The sequence below is a fragment of the Castor canadensis genome, chromosome 12 (assembly GCF_047511655.1).
Source record: "Castor canadensis chromosome 12, mCasCan1.hap1v2, whole genome shotgun sequence".
In the NCBI taxonomy this organism is placed as follows: domain Eukaryota; kingdom Metazoa; phylum Chordata; class Mammalia; order Rodentia; family Castoridae; genus Castor; species Castor canadensis.
In genome coordinates this window covers 80,553,504-80,569,662 of record NC_133397.1, presented here as the reverse complement: position 1 = coordinate 80,569,662, position 16,159 = coordinate 80,553,504, and the positions used below count along the sequence as shown (strand labels likewise).

At 43.9% G+C, this 16,159-nt stretch overlaps 1 protein-coding gene across 10 annotated transcripts in view; it reads right to left on the bottom strand.

Moving 5' to 3' along the window:
• Kansl3 (KAT8 regulatory NSL complex subunit 3) overlaps nt 1-16,159 on the bottom strand; it is a 57,218-nt gene that overhangs the window by 22,950 nt on the left and 18,109 nt on the right. For 5 of the 10 annotated variants that reach the window (XR_002212052.2, XM_074050215.1, XM_020158646.2 and 2 more), the window contains 16 exons: nt 14,908-15,039; nt 14,579-14,695; nt 14,237-14,338; nt 14,060-14,131; nt 12,788-12,862; nt 12,464-12,621; nt 10,464-10,527; nt 9,858-10,058; nt 9,542-9,698; nt 8,029-8,106; nt 6,233-6,424; nt 5,639-5,723; nt 5,144-5,271; nt 3,747-3,856; nt 3,112-3,334; nt 2,643-2,776 (listed from right to left, as the gene is read on the bottom strand). Coding sequence is in view for 8 of the 10 variants with exons in the window: in XM_074050215.1 (XP_073906316.1) it covers nt 2,643-2,776; nt 3,112-3,334; nt 3,747-3,856; nt 5,144-5,271; nt 5,639-5,723; nt 6,233-6,424; nt 8,029-8,106; nt 9,542-9,698; nt 9,858-10,058; nt 10,464-10,527; nt 12,464-12,621; nt 12,788-12,862; nt 14,060-14,131; nt 14,237-14,338; nt 14,579-14,695; nt 14,908-15,039 (2,028 nt within the window). In the remaining 2 variants the exon portion in view is untranslated. Of the gene's footprint in view, nt 1-97; nt 174-2,642; nt 2,777-3,111; nt 3,335-3,746; nt 3,857-4,018; nt 4,107-5,143; nt 5,272-5,638; nt 5,724-6,232; nt 6,425-8,028; nt 8,107-9,541; nt 9,699-9,857; nt 10,059-10,463; nt 10,528-12,463; nt 12,622-12,787; nt 12,863-14,059; nt 14,132-14,236; nt 14,339-14,578; nt 14,696-14,907; nt 15,040-16,159 lie in introns of those variants that run through there. The other 5 variants (XR_012439808.1, XM_020158647.2, XM_074050217.1 and 2 more) reach the window with 5 other exon arrangements.

Genomic DNA, 16,159 nt, shown 5'->3' with positions numbered 1-16,159 from the left:
AGTAACCCCCAAATAAAAAAGAATCATCTTTTAAAAAGTGAAATGTAATACAACTACACATAAAAATGTAACAAATGCTAGGCATGGTAGTGCATACCTGTAATCCCAGTACTTAGTAGCCTGAGGCAGAAGGATCAAGAGTTCAAGGCTTGCCTGAGTTACATAGTGAAGCCCTGTCTCAAAAAAAAGTTAACAATTCCTTAATATCAACAACTATCCAATAAGAGTTCAAATTTCCAGTTGCCTCATAAAGGTCAAAAACAAGTGTTTTCTCAGCATTTAAACATTGTCTTCCCCAAAGATAAAAAGATTCTGAGCCACAACAATTTCTGACTTAAGCTAACTTCCTCACTAAGATAGATGAGCAAACCAAAGCCCAGAGATGTCAGATGATTTGCCCAGGATCACAGCTGGCTAAAAACAGATGGCCTGATCCATAATTCAGTGCTCTTTCCTCTATATCATACTGTCTGGTAGTAATGAACACTGGGGTGACTACTGGAAGCTTTAAGTCAGGAAGCCTTATCTAATAATACCCACTTCCCTGTTGGAGAAAGATCACCACTTGAACCCTCCTACAATCTATTTTACTCACATGAAAACTAATTTGGTGTTAATACCACTAAGCAGAACTCAATCTTCATCTTGTGCTTCAATTTAGTTTTGGAAAATGGGGGTCCTTAATGACCTCTACTCTGTTCTTAACAGTAACCAGCTCTGGAAAGGTAAGCAGGACCACTTGCTACAGAGGGAAGGTGGCACATGGTAGGGATCTGTGTTCTGGTTGTGCAATAATGTGAAGACTGTCTAAGAATAGGCCCAATGATTTCACTTCTATCAAAACACTGTTTAGTTTTTAAGAGTATGAGAAACCCCCTCCCCATCTCATTCTATAAGGACTAATTTGCCCCTTTTATACAACTGGACAAGGACAACACATTTACACAAAAGAAAAAGTGAGAGGTGGTGGAGAGAAAACTATAGGTCAATCTTACTAATAAACAGAGGCCAAAATTACAAGCAAAACAAAAGCCAATCAAAAGAGTAGTATGTACAATAAAATTAATTAGGGGATATGCAAAAGGAAAAGAATAGGGAGTCATGTGTAGTAGTACAGGTCTATAAAACCAGCTACTAAAGGAGGTAGAGGCATGAAGGGTCACAGTTCAAGGCCAGACAGGCAAAATATCTCAAAAAAAAAAAAATATATCAAAAACAAAATTTAAAAAAGGGCTGTGTGTGGTTGGGGGTGTGGCTCAAGTGGTAGAACTTTTACCTAGCAAGCATGCAGCCCTGGATTCAATCCCTAGGACTAAAAAAAGGGGCTGATGGAGTGACTCAAGTGGTTAAGCACCTGCCTGGTAAGTAAATGTGAGGCCCTGAGTTCAAACCCCAGTACTGCCAAAAAAAAGCAAAACATCACCCCCAACAAAGACACAGGAAAACATGTATCCTTATCACTATGACTACAAGTGGAAATAAGTAAAACATTTTGAATGTTAAATGCACATACCCTCTACTTACTAGTCTCAGACACAAGAATTGTGAACAAAGGTGTTCACAGAATCAAAAACCAAAGCATATCATAACCCTCTACCTAAAAGGAGGTAGTGAGGTACACTTTCATGCCCCACCCCATGAAATACTAGCCAGCCTCTGACATGATGTGGATAGGTCTCTGTGTAACCAATAGGAACATGTCAAACATGATATACAGTGAGTATTATCTGTGGGGACAGCACCATGGGAAGTTTTCACTTTCTAAATTATGTTACTTCTATGATGCTTGAATAATTTAAAGTAAACACAATTGCTCTTGTAATTAAAAAATGAGTAAAATGAAGAAATGGGAGCACTTCTACCCCTCTGCAAGCAAAGGTAGCTATGATCCCAATGACTTTTAGGCGCTGATCTCCCTCCACACAGCATTTGTCCCTAACTAGAAGACCCAGAAGGATTTGGGGAATGGGTTAGGAATTGTCGCCTGCCAGTAGTATCCAAGTTCCCAAGCTATACAGCCTGCACAACACTTTTCCATACACAAGAAGGCCTGACTCAAAGAGTGCCTACTGAAAAAGAGGTCACTCAGTATTGGACTGGAGTAATTTTTTTGCTTGTCTGTTTGTTTAACCTCCAATCTTTGGTTGGTTCCTCAGAGGATCCTTTTAAGATTAAAATCATTTTACTTGAAAAGGTCACAATGGAAATCAGGTTATGTAAGAAGAATGATAGTGACTTTCTGGGGAAGAAGCTATAAAAACCTAGCTGTGCCCTAAAAAGACATTAATAAATGCCAAGGTCTGGGAAGGCACAGTACTGGAAAGTCATTAGTCAGAGTACTCACAACCAAGAATGGGAGGAGAAAGGGAAGGAGAGGGAAAGTACAAAGAAATATTACACATCAGCCACTGCTACAACCAAATATTTACATATCTAACCCTCACAACAGCCAGGGAGTGTTACAGAAAAAGAGACTCAAAGAGGTCCATGACTTGCTCAAAGTGACAAAGCTACAAACCCCACAGCCTGGATTTGAATCTAGTCTGCCTACAAGTCCAGTGCAGTGGCATGGCAGCTCCCCTGATTAGTCAGTGAGCTGGCCCCAAAATTTCATTTTACAGCCAATTTCCAAATGGATTCACCTGTGAGCTGTGAGGCAGCACTTGGGAGGTGGCCTCCTCAGAAGGGGCTGCTCCTGAGCCCATGGGGCTCAGCGTGGTGATTCTGCTTGGCTGGCCACGTAGTGTCAGAGTAATGGTGGTGGGGACCTTCAAGCCTGAGAAAGAAAGAGAGAAAAAGAGAGAGAAGCAGAGTTTTTGGTCATAGCCTCTACTCTGTACAAACTGTCCTTTCCTAAAAATTCTTCCCCACATAACATACCCTTTGGGCTCCTCCCCAGCTGGGTCATCTATGCTCTATCAGTCAATCTGAAAGGCAGCAGAAAACAGCCTGTGTTCTCTAGACCTCTCTAGGGGGATGGGCCCACAGCTGAATCCAAAGATCAATGCCATGACCCTATGAGGTTAGGTTCAGACCTTGCCCGCATGAGATGGGAAGGTGGTGGGGGAAGAACCCAGATCTGGGAGTCCCCACAGTTCTTGTGAGACTCACCTGATGCTTGGTTAGAGATCTGAGCCAGGCCAGGGAGGCTGCTTGCCAACTTAGCGAGGCCCCCATTAGTCAGCAGCTGGTGAATGGCTGTGGGCTTCCCACCAGGAGTGGCACCCAAGGAGGAGAGAGTGGTGGCCACAGGAATGGTACGGACAATGGTGCTTGTGCCCGTGGTGATGGCACCCAGGCTCTGCATGGGGGTGGGCAACTTCACACTGGTGGCCTGTTGGACACACAAGCCCAGGTGATCAGAAGCTGCTGCCCAACAGTAACATTGGAGCTTGGAGGGCCCACAGCATACTATTAACGGCTAACATGTATTGAATGCCCACTACATGCAAGGTACTCTTCCAGGCATTTTGCACATACATCATCTTTAATCCGCACAATAATGAGGGAACTACTATTATTACCTCATTTTACTGACAAGGCAACAAAATAGAGAGGTCAAGAAACTTGCCAAAGGCAATATAGGAAATGATGCACCTTAACTTTTGGCAGCTCCCTGGCTATGTAGTTAGAAGGCTGTTTGTCCTTGACACATTGACTCCAGACCCAGTCTCCCTACCAAAACAACTAAGCTGAGGAGTCTTCTTCCCTGCACCTGCCCAACCCAGTGGAAGGCAGATGTGCACCTGTGGGGCTGGCCCTGGGGAGGGATTTGCTGGGAGGCCAGAGGTCTTGCTGCTGATGTCCTGTAAGCTGAAGCTGAGGCCCTGGAGGAGGCTGCTGGCTGATGTGGCCCCTAGGAGAGGACATGGCATGTATCAGCACAAGCCAATCACTCACATGTACCCATGAGCAGCCACACTGTCCACCATCACCAACTAAACTCAACCCAAGCCCTTGCCCTTGGACATTCCCCTGCCCTCAGAAAGACACCAGGAGGGGCTCCCCCGGCACGCACACAGTGGATGCCACTTGAGGAAAGGTGCTATGTCAGACACTGCCTTGGATTCGCTCTGCACATCCCAACCTGCTCCAAACCACCAGTCCTGTTAGGAAAAACCAAAGAGAACTTGAATTCCACCTTTCAGAAATTTAAATTCCCCTCCTTTATTTCCAGGAAAGAGGAGGGACTCTTTTTTTTTATTTTCTTTTTTAAATGCAAATAAAAAGTTTAATTTTTAGAAAACTGAGTACACTATAAATACACTAAAACATAGTTCACTCAAATTTAGATTGAGCATCAGTATAGTATTTTAACAAAATGACAACTTTTCTTTAAAAGGTCACTGGCAAATGAGTGATTTGTCTCACTCAGAATAACTGACTGGAAATGAGAAAATGAACCCTTTTTTAAAAGTTAAAGCAAGAACTCTGAGGACATATTGCTAAAAGAATCTGTCAACTGATATGTCATTCTGATGTCCTTGGGATTCTACAAAACCCCAGTGACGGTTGGATCTTCCCTATCACAGAAAAAAATGAAAACATGTAAGGCTAGCCTCACAAATGTAATGTAACAAGCCCCTTCCCGAGGAAGGACTTTTGAAGCTAAATGGATTCTGGATATCTGACTTACACTTCACCTTACCCACACTTCGTCATCCTCAAGGCACAGAGAAAGGTCTTCCTGAAGGAAAAGGACATCTATAATGCCCAAGCCCAGTGAGCTCAGGGCAACTAGCCTTTCCATGCAGGGTGGGGTCGGAGAAAGTGAGGGGCAAGCACAGGCAAAAAACACCTTGTTTTCCTAATGTCCAGTATAGCGCAATGTCCAGTATAGCACCGTTTCCAATTTTATTCAGTTATATGTATTTAAGGCACCAAAATGATACTAAATGCATGTATCACCATCATCTAATTCCCATCCTTATAGTAGAGAGTACAGCCACCGCTCACTGCAGATATAAAGGCCAAGGAATTCCCTCCACCCAAGCTAATTCCAACTTCCTATCAGCCTTTAGGACCACTGTGAGGCCTAGAGGCACACTTCCAGACCCAGCTCCAAGGATGTGTGACTAAGACCACCCTCCAGCAAGTCCAAAAAGACTTTACTGAGAGGGGGGGACAATGGGCTACAAGATACCTGGGAGGGAAGTGCCAGGAGAGGTAGCCACCAAGCGGCTCTGGAGTGTGTGAAGTGCACTAGGTGTGGTGCTGCCGGAGGCCAGCGTTGGGGCTGGGCTGGCTGTAACTCCACTTTCAGAACTTGACCTGGAAACAAAGAAAGGAACTTTGCGTCCAAAGGTCAGAGAGCAGCAAGCTCTAACAACACACAGCGGGCCCCAGAAAGGCTTTTAACACTGGACACAGTCTAGAACCTTCAGTTTCTTTCTTCCAGCTTCTGAACCCCACCTCTATCCTCCTAAAAGTCAATCCTCAAGAACTCAGACCTTACAGCAAAGCCAGAGATGCTCTGTAATGAATTCTGAGCTGATCCAAATGAAAGACAAAGATCCCAATCAGACAAAAGTCAGAATCCTATAGTTGACAGATATCAGAATCTACCATCTTCCTGAAATACTAAATGAACCAGAAAATGGTGAAGAGAAAGAAGGGACTAGAGACAGAGCATACTCACTTGGCTGTGGTGAGAAGTCCAGTGAGTTCCTTGGCCACTGCTGAAGCTTGTCCCAGTGTCATAGTGATGGGCTTCCCTCCTGGCACTGCAAAACAAAAGACCCAAAAGCCACCAGTCAGTATTATTTGGTCCCTACCTGAGTTCCACAACCCAGACTAAATGCAAGATATTATGGGCAAAGACTGAGAGATGAAGGGAGGAAAAAAAAAAAAAAAGAATAGCTATGTTAGAAAAGGAAAAGTTATTTTATCCTTCCATTTCCTTTTTTTTTTTTTTTTTTGGGTGGGAATGGAGTTTGAACTCAGGGCTTTGTGCTTGCAAAGCAGGAACTTTACCACTCGAGCCACATGTCTAATTCTATTCTTCCATTTTCTAAGCTTTTCTGAAAAGAAAAAAATTATGGTGCTCCAAATGGCTCTACAGATGCTGCTATACGCTGCCTCCCAGATCTTGTGCAGACAAGATCACTACCCACTTTCCCAGCATGAGCAACCTCGTGCCTTTGCTGCCTGCCTGGTGAGCAGCCTCTGAGGGGTCCACGGAGTGTGCCTGGTGGAGCTGGTCAGCTTACTGAACAGGCCGTGAAAGACTCACCTTCTGGGGCTCCTCCCTGGGAAGGAGTACAAGGCCCTCCAGCCACATCCCCTTGGGAGATGAGGGATACCTTGATCTTCGGTCTCTTGGAAGTCTTACTGCCAGGAAGAGGACTGGAGGGATGGTGCCGTTTCAGCTGGACCCTAAGCTCCTCCTTCTCTGATTCCTCCACTGGTTCTGATGAAATAGGAACTAAGAGATGGAGCTGAGGTGAAATCTTCCACAAGCCAAAAAAGCCTCAAAAACACTGCCAGTCAATGCCAGCAAGGAACAGCCATTTGGAAACAACATAGAGGGCCATATCCCACATATGAGGCCATACTTCACAGTTCTACCTCAGGCCCCCACCATGCCCTTCTCAGAGGATAGCTCCAACCCCACTGAGCACTCTGTCCTAGAGTTGGAAGGGAAGGGATCTTGAGCTATTGGGAACAAGAAGATAGAAGACCCAGTAAGCCTGACTAGAAAAGGTCAGTAACAACACAAAATAGAGGATTCACCACCACAGTGCCTCTAAACAGCCCTTCCCATACTCAAAGAATGTGGTAATTTTCCTGGAGCCAGCCCATCCCCCATCATTCCACAGTTAGGGGGCAGAAAACATTCTCTGAGGAACACATGGAGGAGTGGGCCACCTAGTCCTCTGCAAATTTTCACAGGACTTCCAGAAGTATCCCTTGCCCTAAAAACCCAAGGTTGAGAGTCTGTCTGAATGTCAAATGGAGGCAATGAGAGGGATTGTCACCAGGACTTCAGGCTGGTGCTCAGTAGCTACTAGGTAAGGACCATCTCAGCTCAGGCAATTTAACAGCTCCTGCCCAAAAGTAACAGGGAAGCAGTGGTCCATGCATGACCTACTCCCCAGGTTATTTGTATAATACCGAGAAACGCCATCTATTCACACATGGGTCTCCCCCTCCATTAACTCAAACAGACTCATTATGCACACAGCAAAGCCTTCTGTACTCAACTTAGCCTTCAGGCTTACTTGGGTTTGAATCCAGGGCCTACAGCATGCTAGGCAAGCACTTTTACAGCTTAAGCCACACCCCTAGCCCTTTTGTTTATATTTTGTTTTCAAGATAGGGTCTCACTAATGTTGCCAAGGCTGGCTATTGGCAACATTTCATGATCCTCATGCCTCTGTCTCCCAAATAGCTGAGATTATAGGTAGGCACCACACCTGGCTAGGTTCCCTCTCTTTATACCTAGAAGTTCTCCTTAGTCCCTCTTAGTACCAGCAAGCAGGGCTGGGGGAGGGGAGGAAAGCAGCAGTCCATGAAAATGGGGTGGAGGTTAGGGTGGTGGGGACTGTCCTGGCATGGGGCCACAGTCAAGCAATCACTAGCTAGAAGGACTGCTTAGGATATAAAAGTGCTGGCTAAAGTCAGAGGAGGAAGGGAAGTGGCTACTGAGTGGCTGGTATACTTATACCAGCTAGGATGGAAACAGGAACAGAGAAAGGGAGAAAACAGAAAAGGAAACTCAGGTTCACAGACAATGGGTCACAGGCAAACAAAGGAGAAGCAAAGGCAAGAAGCACAGTCAAATAACTACAATAAGAGAGGGAAAAAAAAAAAAAGAAAAACACCATGAGAAGCAAACAAAGAACAGAGAAAGAGCAAAGGCTACAGAGTAAGCAAGGGGAGTTGACAAAAAGAATTAGGAGACAGAAGACATAGAAAGAAAAGGAAGAAACCAGATAGACAGCAGAGAAGAGTGATGGGGGGAAGGTAAGAAGGAGGGAAGAAAAGCAGCAAACCCAGGATGAAGAGGTGAGAGAAAGCAATACTCACCAAAGAGACAGGAGGAGGTGCCAGGAGGAAGAGCTTTCCTCACCAGCATGTTTTGTTTCAGAAAAGCAGCAAACTGTGCTGGAATGAATCAGAAAGAATTACAGAATCATAGGCAGTCAGAGAAAGCAGAGAGAGTGGAAATAAGAAAAAGATGAAAATGGCCAACAGGGGCTCTTTCTGAGGTTACTGCTGCTATGTGGCAGCTTCATAAACTGAAGATAATAACACATACCTATCTCATGGGGTGGTTGTCATGACTCAACCTGCTAGGGCAAGTCAAGAGCAAGAGGGCATAGCATGTTTTAAGGGCTCTGTTTGTATTAGTTATTATTCTCTGCTTATTCATTTGCTCTGCTAAAGCCAGGGTTCTATGGCAGCTTGCTGTCCTCCATAACACTGTGTCCCAGTTTCAACCCAGCTTACCAATCAGCTTCCAGAACATCTTGGTTTCTTGAATATCCGGGCTGTCTAGAAGCAAAGCTAGCTCTGTCTTCATCAAACATCTGCCCATGGAGAACTTGACTGTGACCACCATTCAATAAGAGCCGGGTTACAGGGCATCCATGCAAACACTAGGGTCCTGGTCTCTTCTTTTGCCTGCATACCCATTCATATTACTACTTATCAGCATCACTCTTATGAGCAATCTCACAAGAGGCCTGGGTTTACGTTCTGATTCTTTGGCTCCACTAAAAACAACCATGAGTAGATCAAACATCCTCTGCCTGACAACATGGGATACTGTCTCCTCCTAGGCAATCCCATTCTCAAGAACCTCAGACAACAAATGTTCTTGGGTTTATTATCAAACACCATTGGCCAAGAGGCCTTAGCTCAAGGCCACCCACCTGGATCATAGTATACATATGTATGTGTGGTTGGGGGGAGAAGAGCAAAGTCACTCACTGTTAGCTTCTCTTTCAACCCAATGAACTCTCCCTTTTCTATAGCTCCTCACATAGTACTTGTAGTTCTCCAAAACCCTAATTTCAACTATACATGTATTTCCCAGCTTCATCTACAAGTTAACTACAGAACCCCAATCAACTTTGTGATTTCCAGTGTGGGAATCTTAACTCTTCAAGGGTAAAATGAAGAAAGGGCATGATACCAAGTGAGATACCCTAGAACCCGATGAATAAAACCACCCTGTATGCTCAATCTGTAAATCACCCTGACTGTAGTAGCAGCTGGCAGTGCTAAGAGCAAAAGAAGATACAGCTTCCCCAATTAGCCATTTTAAAAAATTTGGGCCAGTATGCATATAGTCAGCTTACAAACTCAATGTCTCCAGCACATCAAGACAAAGCTGTAACTAAGAGCCCACAAAACCACACTAACACACAACCCTTGGGATTCATTTCAACCTAATTTTGTCTAGACAGGAATGTGGGAAAGGGTGTCTCTCACATTCCCCTGGAAAAAGCTACAGATATAATACTTTCCAACTGCTACATGACATCAGCTCCAGAAGACAGAAACCCAGTGGGGCTGCTGGGCCAGAAGCCTATACCTTGGGCTTGTTTGTGGGTCAACACAGCTTCTGTCCGCTGTACATGTCTCTTCAGCAACTGGGAGCTCCCAATCTGACTAGACTTCTGGGCAGAAGTCACTGTGGTCACTTTGGTCTTGGGACTGGAGGTGGGGCTGCTTGACACACTGGAGAGATCCTGAGCAGAGTGAGAAGGCCAAGAGATGAGTCCATGTTGTTTGGAATCAGCCATCGGCCAGCATGTCCCTTGGAACTTCCAGGCATCCCAAGGGAGCTAAGGAGGCAACTGTGTGGTCCTCAGTCTCCAGCAAAAGTGCTCCCTCCCTGACTACACTACCTCTGAGCCTGAGGGTGAGGCAGGCAGCTTGGCAGCTGGAGAAGCAGGTCGACTGCCTCGCTCAGGGACTTCAAAGGCCAAGTCTCTTCGGGTCACGTCACGGGGCTTCTTTTTCTTCTCAGCATCCTGATCCCGAGGGTCAGAGCCCATGTGACCCTCAGTTCGAGTAAGCACTCCAGTCAGAAAGTCCACAATCTCATCCTAGTATAAAAAGAAGCCAAGTCCTATTAGTCCTCTGGAGAATAAGAGCCTCCAGATATGCTAATCTTTCCCCACACAAAAAGCTCCACAAAAACCATGCTTCTGAGAGGCTGTGGTTGGAGAAGACTAGCATGTGCCTCTGTGAAAGGCACTCTGGAGTGGGTAAATGTTACTCCTCCTCCAGCAGGCCCTTTCACCCCAATGCCTCACCCACATCTCAATTAACCTCTCCTTTACTTTTTCTCCCCGTCCCCCTTTCTTTTGTTTATATGTCAGGCCTACAGAGGGCCCAGCAGATACCCCCTCCTACTTCAGTGCAAATGCACCTGCTGCCAGCAAGACCAAACCTAAAAGGCAATAGAAAGGAGGGCTTAGATGGGAAAAACACATGGGACAACTGTTTACCTGAATACATCTGTCCACCATGCTCTGAGTCAATCCTTCCGCTTTCTTCTTTGCTTTGCTTATTCTAAGTGACCAAAAAAAAAGATAAAATGTTTACTTTTTAACTATCCCATGGAAATAATGGATTTCTCCTCTGTGTAACTTTGTAGGCCTGGGAAGGACTACATTAGCCCTCAGGCTCTCTGAGTCTGTTTTCACATCTCCAAAATGGGGAATAATAATATCTCATTTAGAGAATTGTGGGGATTAAACAAGATGACCTACATAAAGAACTAAGCAAGGTGCCTAGGACTGTGCACTTCAGAAGTCCCATACCTCTGGCTTAACAGGTAAACTCTACCTGGATGGCTAGGGCCTCATAGAGAGGCTCTTAATATTAAGCTTCCAACTCTGAGGTTACTGGATTAGTGGGAGGGGAAGAAAGGGGGTCCCACATTAGTTCTAAAGAGAGAAGAGAAAATGACCTCATTCAGCTGCATTCCCCTTTGAATGCTCGCCTTAAAAATCCCTGGTTTCACTGAGCACCAGTGGCTCACCTTTGGAGACTGAGATCAGGAGGGCCGCAGTTCAAAGCCAGCCTGGGCAAATAGTTCTAGAGACCCTATCTCCAAAACAACCAGAATAATATGGACTGAAGATATACTTCAAGTAGTAAAGCACTGAGCTCAAACCCCAGTTCCATCAAAAAAAAAAAAAAATCAAAACAGAATTCCTATCTCTCTACTCCCCCATGGCATCTCAACACACACTATTCCCCCCTGTAGATAACAAAGTATTTACATGAAAACATTGCCTTCAGCATCAAAAGACAAGTTGGCATGAATGACAAAGGCCAGAAAGATTCCTCCAAAACATCTGAGTAGGAAGTAGGAAACTAGGAAGACAACTAGAAGCAGGTACTTTCTTAGCTCTCTAGTTAAAACACACAAGTGAAATTTAATCTCTAAGACTGAGTGTACAGGGCTGGCAGAATGGCAGTAGAGTGCCTGCCTAGCAAGTGTGAGGCCCTGAGTTCAAACTCCAGTACCACACACACTCACAGATTAAGTGTATATAAAAAAACAGGCCAAATAAATGAGACAACCTTTTTTTTTCACTATATTTCATGGAAACGTAACTACAGATCCTATGTACCCCAGCCCTGAAGGGGAAGAATAGCTGTCTCAATGACCAAAATCATCTTCCTAAAACCCCTCTCAAACTCTGGGTGTATTTATACACCAAAATATATCAAATGAGGCTTTCTACAAATAACATCTATGTTAACATTCCTCCTCAGTAACGAATAAAAATTTTTAAAATGCCTACTCTAGTAAAAGTTTGATGATAAAGAATGTATCTACAGAGTCTTAAAAGTTTCTTCTCCCCACATGGTAACTACTTACAAAGGAAAAAATAGTAATTTCATAGCGGAGAACCTCGGAGAAGCTACTTTAACCATGAGATAAAGCAAATTAACATCAGGTATCACCTGATGGGATGTACATCACCTCTGTGGCATTCCTGCCAAAAATATACACCTTCAATGTAATCAGAAGAAAATGTCAAAAACCTAAACTGAAGAATCTACAAAATAAAAAATGTCAAGGTCATCATGAAATACGAAGACTAAGAAATACTTCAAATTAAAAGGGACTGAGGAGACTTGGCAACTAAACACAATGTGTGATCTTAGATTGGATCACGGACCAGAAAAAGGACATTTAGGAAGACAACTGTAGATTGATAATGCTATAATACTAGTGTTAATTTCCACATGTCCTCATTTCGAGAATCATACTTTGGTTATATAAGATGTTGGCATTTGGAAATCCAGGTGAATGGCACATTTTTTTAAAACAAGTTTTACAACTTTTTATAAATCTGAAATTAAAATGTAAAACAAAACAAAAGAACACCTTTTTTACATGCCAGATTAGTCTACAGTTACACCACTACGTCGCAGGCATTTTTCTAGCACTGTATCATGCTCTCTTGAAGATCTGGGGGAACCTGCCCACCTGAGATTATCATCAGCTCCTCCAACCACCACCAGGCTGTTTTCAGCTCGAATCTTCTCCCGAAAGTCCTCCATGGCTTCAGGGTGACACTGTAAGGAATTCTGACCAATGACAAAAAGAACTGGAGTCTTCATATCCAAGAGGGGATCATCCACATCCTAAAACAGATGAAGGTTTTAGATTTGGTCAATTTATCCTCAGGAAGAACTGAAGTCAGCTATGCATCTACAGTGTACCTCACCCCAACTTGGATGGGGCACACACTCCCGCTGTTCCCCATTCCCACTGCCAGTGACTCAGCAGCCAGCTTCACCTCACTCTTACCCCTCGGGGGCCATCCACAGTAAGTAGGGGAAACCCCAGGCAGATAACTGCAGTGACATACTCCATTACTGACACCTGTAAAAAAATGACACCATTTGCAGTGACTTCACTACACTTCAGCCTACCCAGAATCCAGGGGTGGCCCAGACCTTCTACCTAGTCCCACCTCTTCTCCCCTTGTCATAATCCCCCAGTTACATCAGCCTTGGTGGCAACAGTAAAAGTACAGAACGTAAGACATACTTCCCACAAGTAGCCACTGCCTAGAAAAGGACTCCAGCACATGGCTGAACCATAGGATGAAATCCTGTTAACACCTAGACCACAGCCTTCTCACTGTTTTTCTCCTTCAGGAATAAATATAACTAAGAGAACACAAATGATACTGGGCTAGGGGTGTAGCTTAGTGATAGAGCCCTTGCTTACCATACCCAAGGCCCTGAGTTCCATCCCTAGCACTGAAGAGAGAGGGGCAAAGAGAGAGAAGAGAGGAGAAGGTAGGGGAGGGGAGAGGAGGGAAGGGGAGACAGCGTGAGTGAGAATGCACATGTGTACAAATGTTGCCATTCTCCCTTAACTGGAGAAAATCTCTCTCCATTGGGGTTAAGAGATAGCTCCCAGAAATCCCTGATTTCTTGAAGCAGTGAGTGACTGACTGAGTTTTGGATTACCAGGGAATAGGGAGTATAAGAAGATACCTTCTTTCTCTCATCACTCTAGGTATCATACTCAACTAGACTAGATAGAAGAATTGGGGCTTGTCACTTGATGTCTTATAAAGGGACCAAAAATGAACACATCAAATTCCAGAGCTATTAATTTGTACCTACTACAATTATTAATTTTTAGATGGGAGAATAGTATGTTACTTATGTTTGGAGAAAAAAGGAATCATTTTTTTATGCTGAAACATGTGTAAATGAAATACATTTCGGGCTTTCTTCAAAATAACCTGGGGGAGAGAAAAAAATAGGAAGGGGTAAGACAAAATAAGCCTGGCTATGAGCTGACCACCAGTAAAGCTTGGTGAGGGGCCCAAGGAGCTCATTACTATTCTCTTGATTTTGTTCTGCTTAAAACTTTCCATGATAAAGTTAAAAGCTAAAGTTTGTCCTTTACTGTTTAAAATGCAATTATACAAATAAAGCATTTATCTAGGAACTAAAACACAGTGAAGAACTCAATGATAGCCATCAGTAGTAACAGCAGTATTATATCCCAAAACAACCTCCAATTTCTTAATGAACTCTAAATAAGATCAAAATAACTTACATGACAGGCCACCAAAGCTCCTGTGTTCCATCCAATCAAAATAATGGGTTTGTGTGGGAAATGACTGTGAATCTTTGTGGGAAAAGAAAAAACAAGTAAGACAGGAGGCCACAGATAGGTGGAAAAAAGCCCAGATCCTGGGTGTACCACAGTGAACTCAAACAAGGGCATTCTCACCTCAAGTACTTTGCTTCTCACTGCCCCAATCATGTGCTCAAGACACTGCAGAACACCAACCCCACTGCCATTGTTCAGCAGATGGGTGGCTACAGGGATGACCTAAACAAAACAAGGGGCGTCCATGTCAGCAGTGGTTAAGTTTCAAATCTTTTAATTCTGCTTAACTTACCCTGAATCCCTTCAACCTTAGACAAACACCATTCAAATGTCAAATAAAAGACGAGTTAGGGGTATGAACATTTGGGCTCAAACACATTGACCACCTCTTGCAATCCTCAATCCTCCATCCTCCAAGACTATATTCCCACCCAGGAGAGTTCCTCTTGCCCCAACACATACCTTGCCTAAGCAGGAGAGCTGAGACTGCCAAAATCGGTGGCGGCGTGAGGTGGGGAACACAGAGCTGGACGGGCCGGAGGAGGCAATGAGAATCAGAGGAGAGCCAGGGAGTTTGCTCTGAGGAGAAAGAATCCCACCCAAGAACCACTGAGTAAAAGATGTTCATCCATAAACTCTCAATGACTATATCCCAATACACTTCTCCCCGCAACCAATGATCATTTGCTTAAGAAACTATGTAACAAAAAAACAAGTTATTAATGGAAAAAGTTAAGTAAGCCTTTTATTATCCTCTTGCCAAGGTTCTAAGGCCTAAGCATACAACTTACCGGTTTGTTATGAGAAAGCACCCCCACGGCAGGGTCCCAGGGCCTCTTGAGGAGGAGAGACAACGCCTCTGCTCCCGCAGCCCCAGTCTTTGTGTTGGACGATACAAGCATCCGGTCAATCAAAGTCGGGATCTAGAAAGAAGGAAGAGCAAAGAAGCTTCTAGTGTGAAGCAGGAAATCAGTAGGAAGACAGACTTCAACTAAGCCTCTCAAAGATAAGTGCGTGGACAAAAGGTATATTCCCATCATGAAAGGAAAGTGGATAATATGCATCTGGGACTTTTCCCATCCCTTTTCCAATTGGGTTCTGAGAACCTTTCCTAGGAAAATATATAAAAAATATACCCAAACAGAAAGGTGAGGACAGTTATGCAGAGAGACAAATTCACTGTCAATAATAAAAAACAGAAACAACCTAAATGTTTTTATTTGTATAACATACCGAAGTAATGTTGCTAAAATGTAAGTAAGACAGAAAACATCTGGCACCACTGCTCACGTCTGTAATCCTAGCTACCTGTAAAGCTGAGATCAAGAGAATCTCAGTTTGAGGTCAGCTCAGGCAAATAGTTCTCAAGACCCCATCTCTACAATAACCAGAGCAAAATGGATTGGCATTATGGCTCAAGTCGTACAGCATCTGCTTTGCAAGCCCAAAGCCCTGAGTTCAAACCCCAGTCCCACCCCCAAAAGAAGAAAGAAAATACAGGAACAGGTGAGGTGGCTCACGCCTATAATCCCAGCTACACAGAAGGTAGAGATCAGGAAGATGGAGATTCAACCCAGGCAAAAAGTTAGCAAGGCCCCATCTCAACCAACAAGCTAGGTATGGTGACATGTGCCTGTTATCCCAAGTACACAGGAGGTGTAAGGAAGAAGAATTGCTGTCTATGACCAGTCCCTGGCAAAAATGCAAGACTCTATCCAAAAAAATACCTAAAGCAAAAAGGGCTGGGGTTTGGCTCAAGTGGTAGAGCATCTACCTAGCAAGCACAAAGACTTGAGTTTAAACCTCATTACCATTAAAAAAACCCCAAAAACCCCCAAATCTCAGAAAATATAAAAATTATCTCTACTCAGAAAACATGCTATAAGAAAATATGCCAAAATGTTAATGTGATCTCTGTGGAATTAGGGGGTCACAGATTTCTGTATTTTCTAAATTTCTAATTTTCTAAATTTCCTCTGTGGATATCAGTTATCTAAAAATTAAAAAAAAAAATCTTCATTTTCTTCTGGAGTAGTCTTCAAG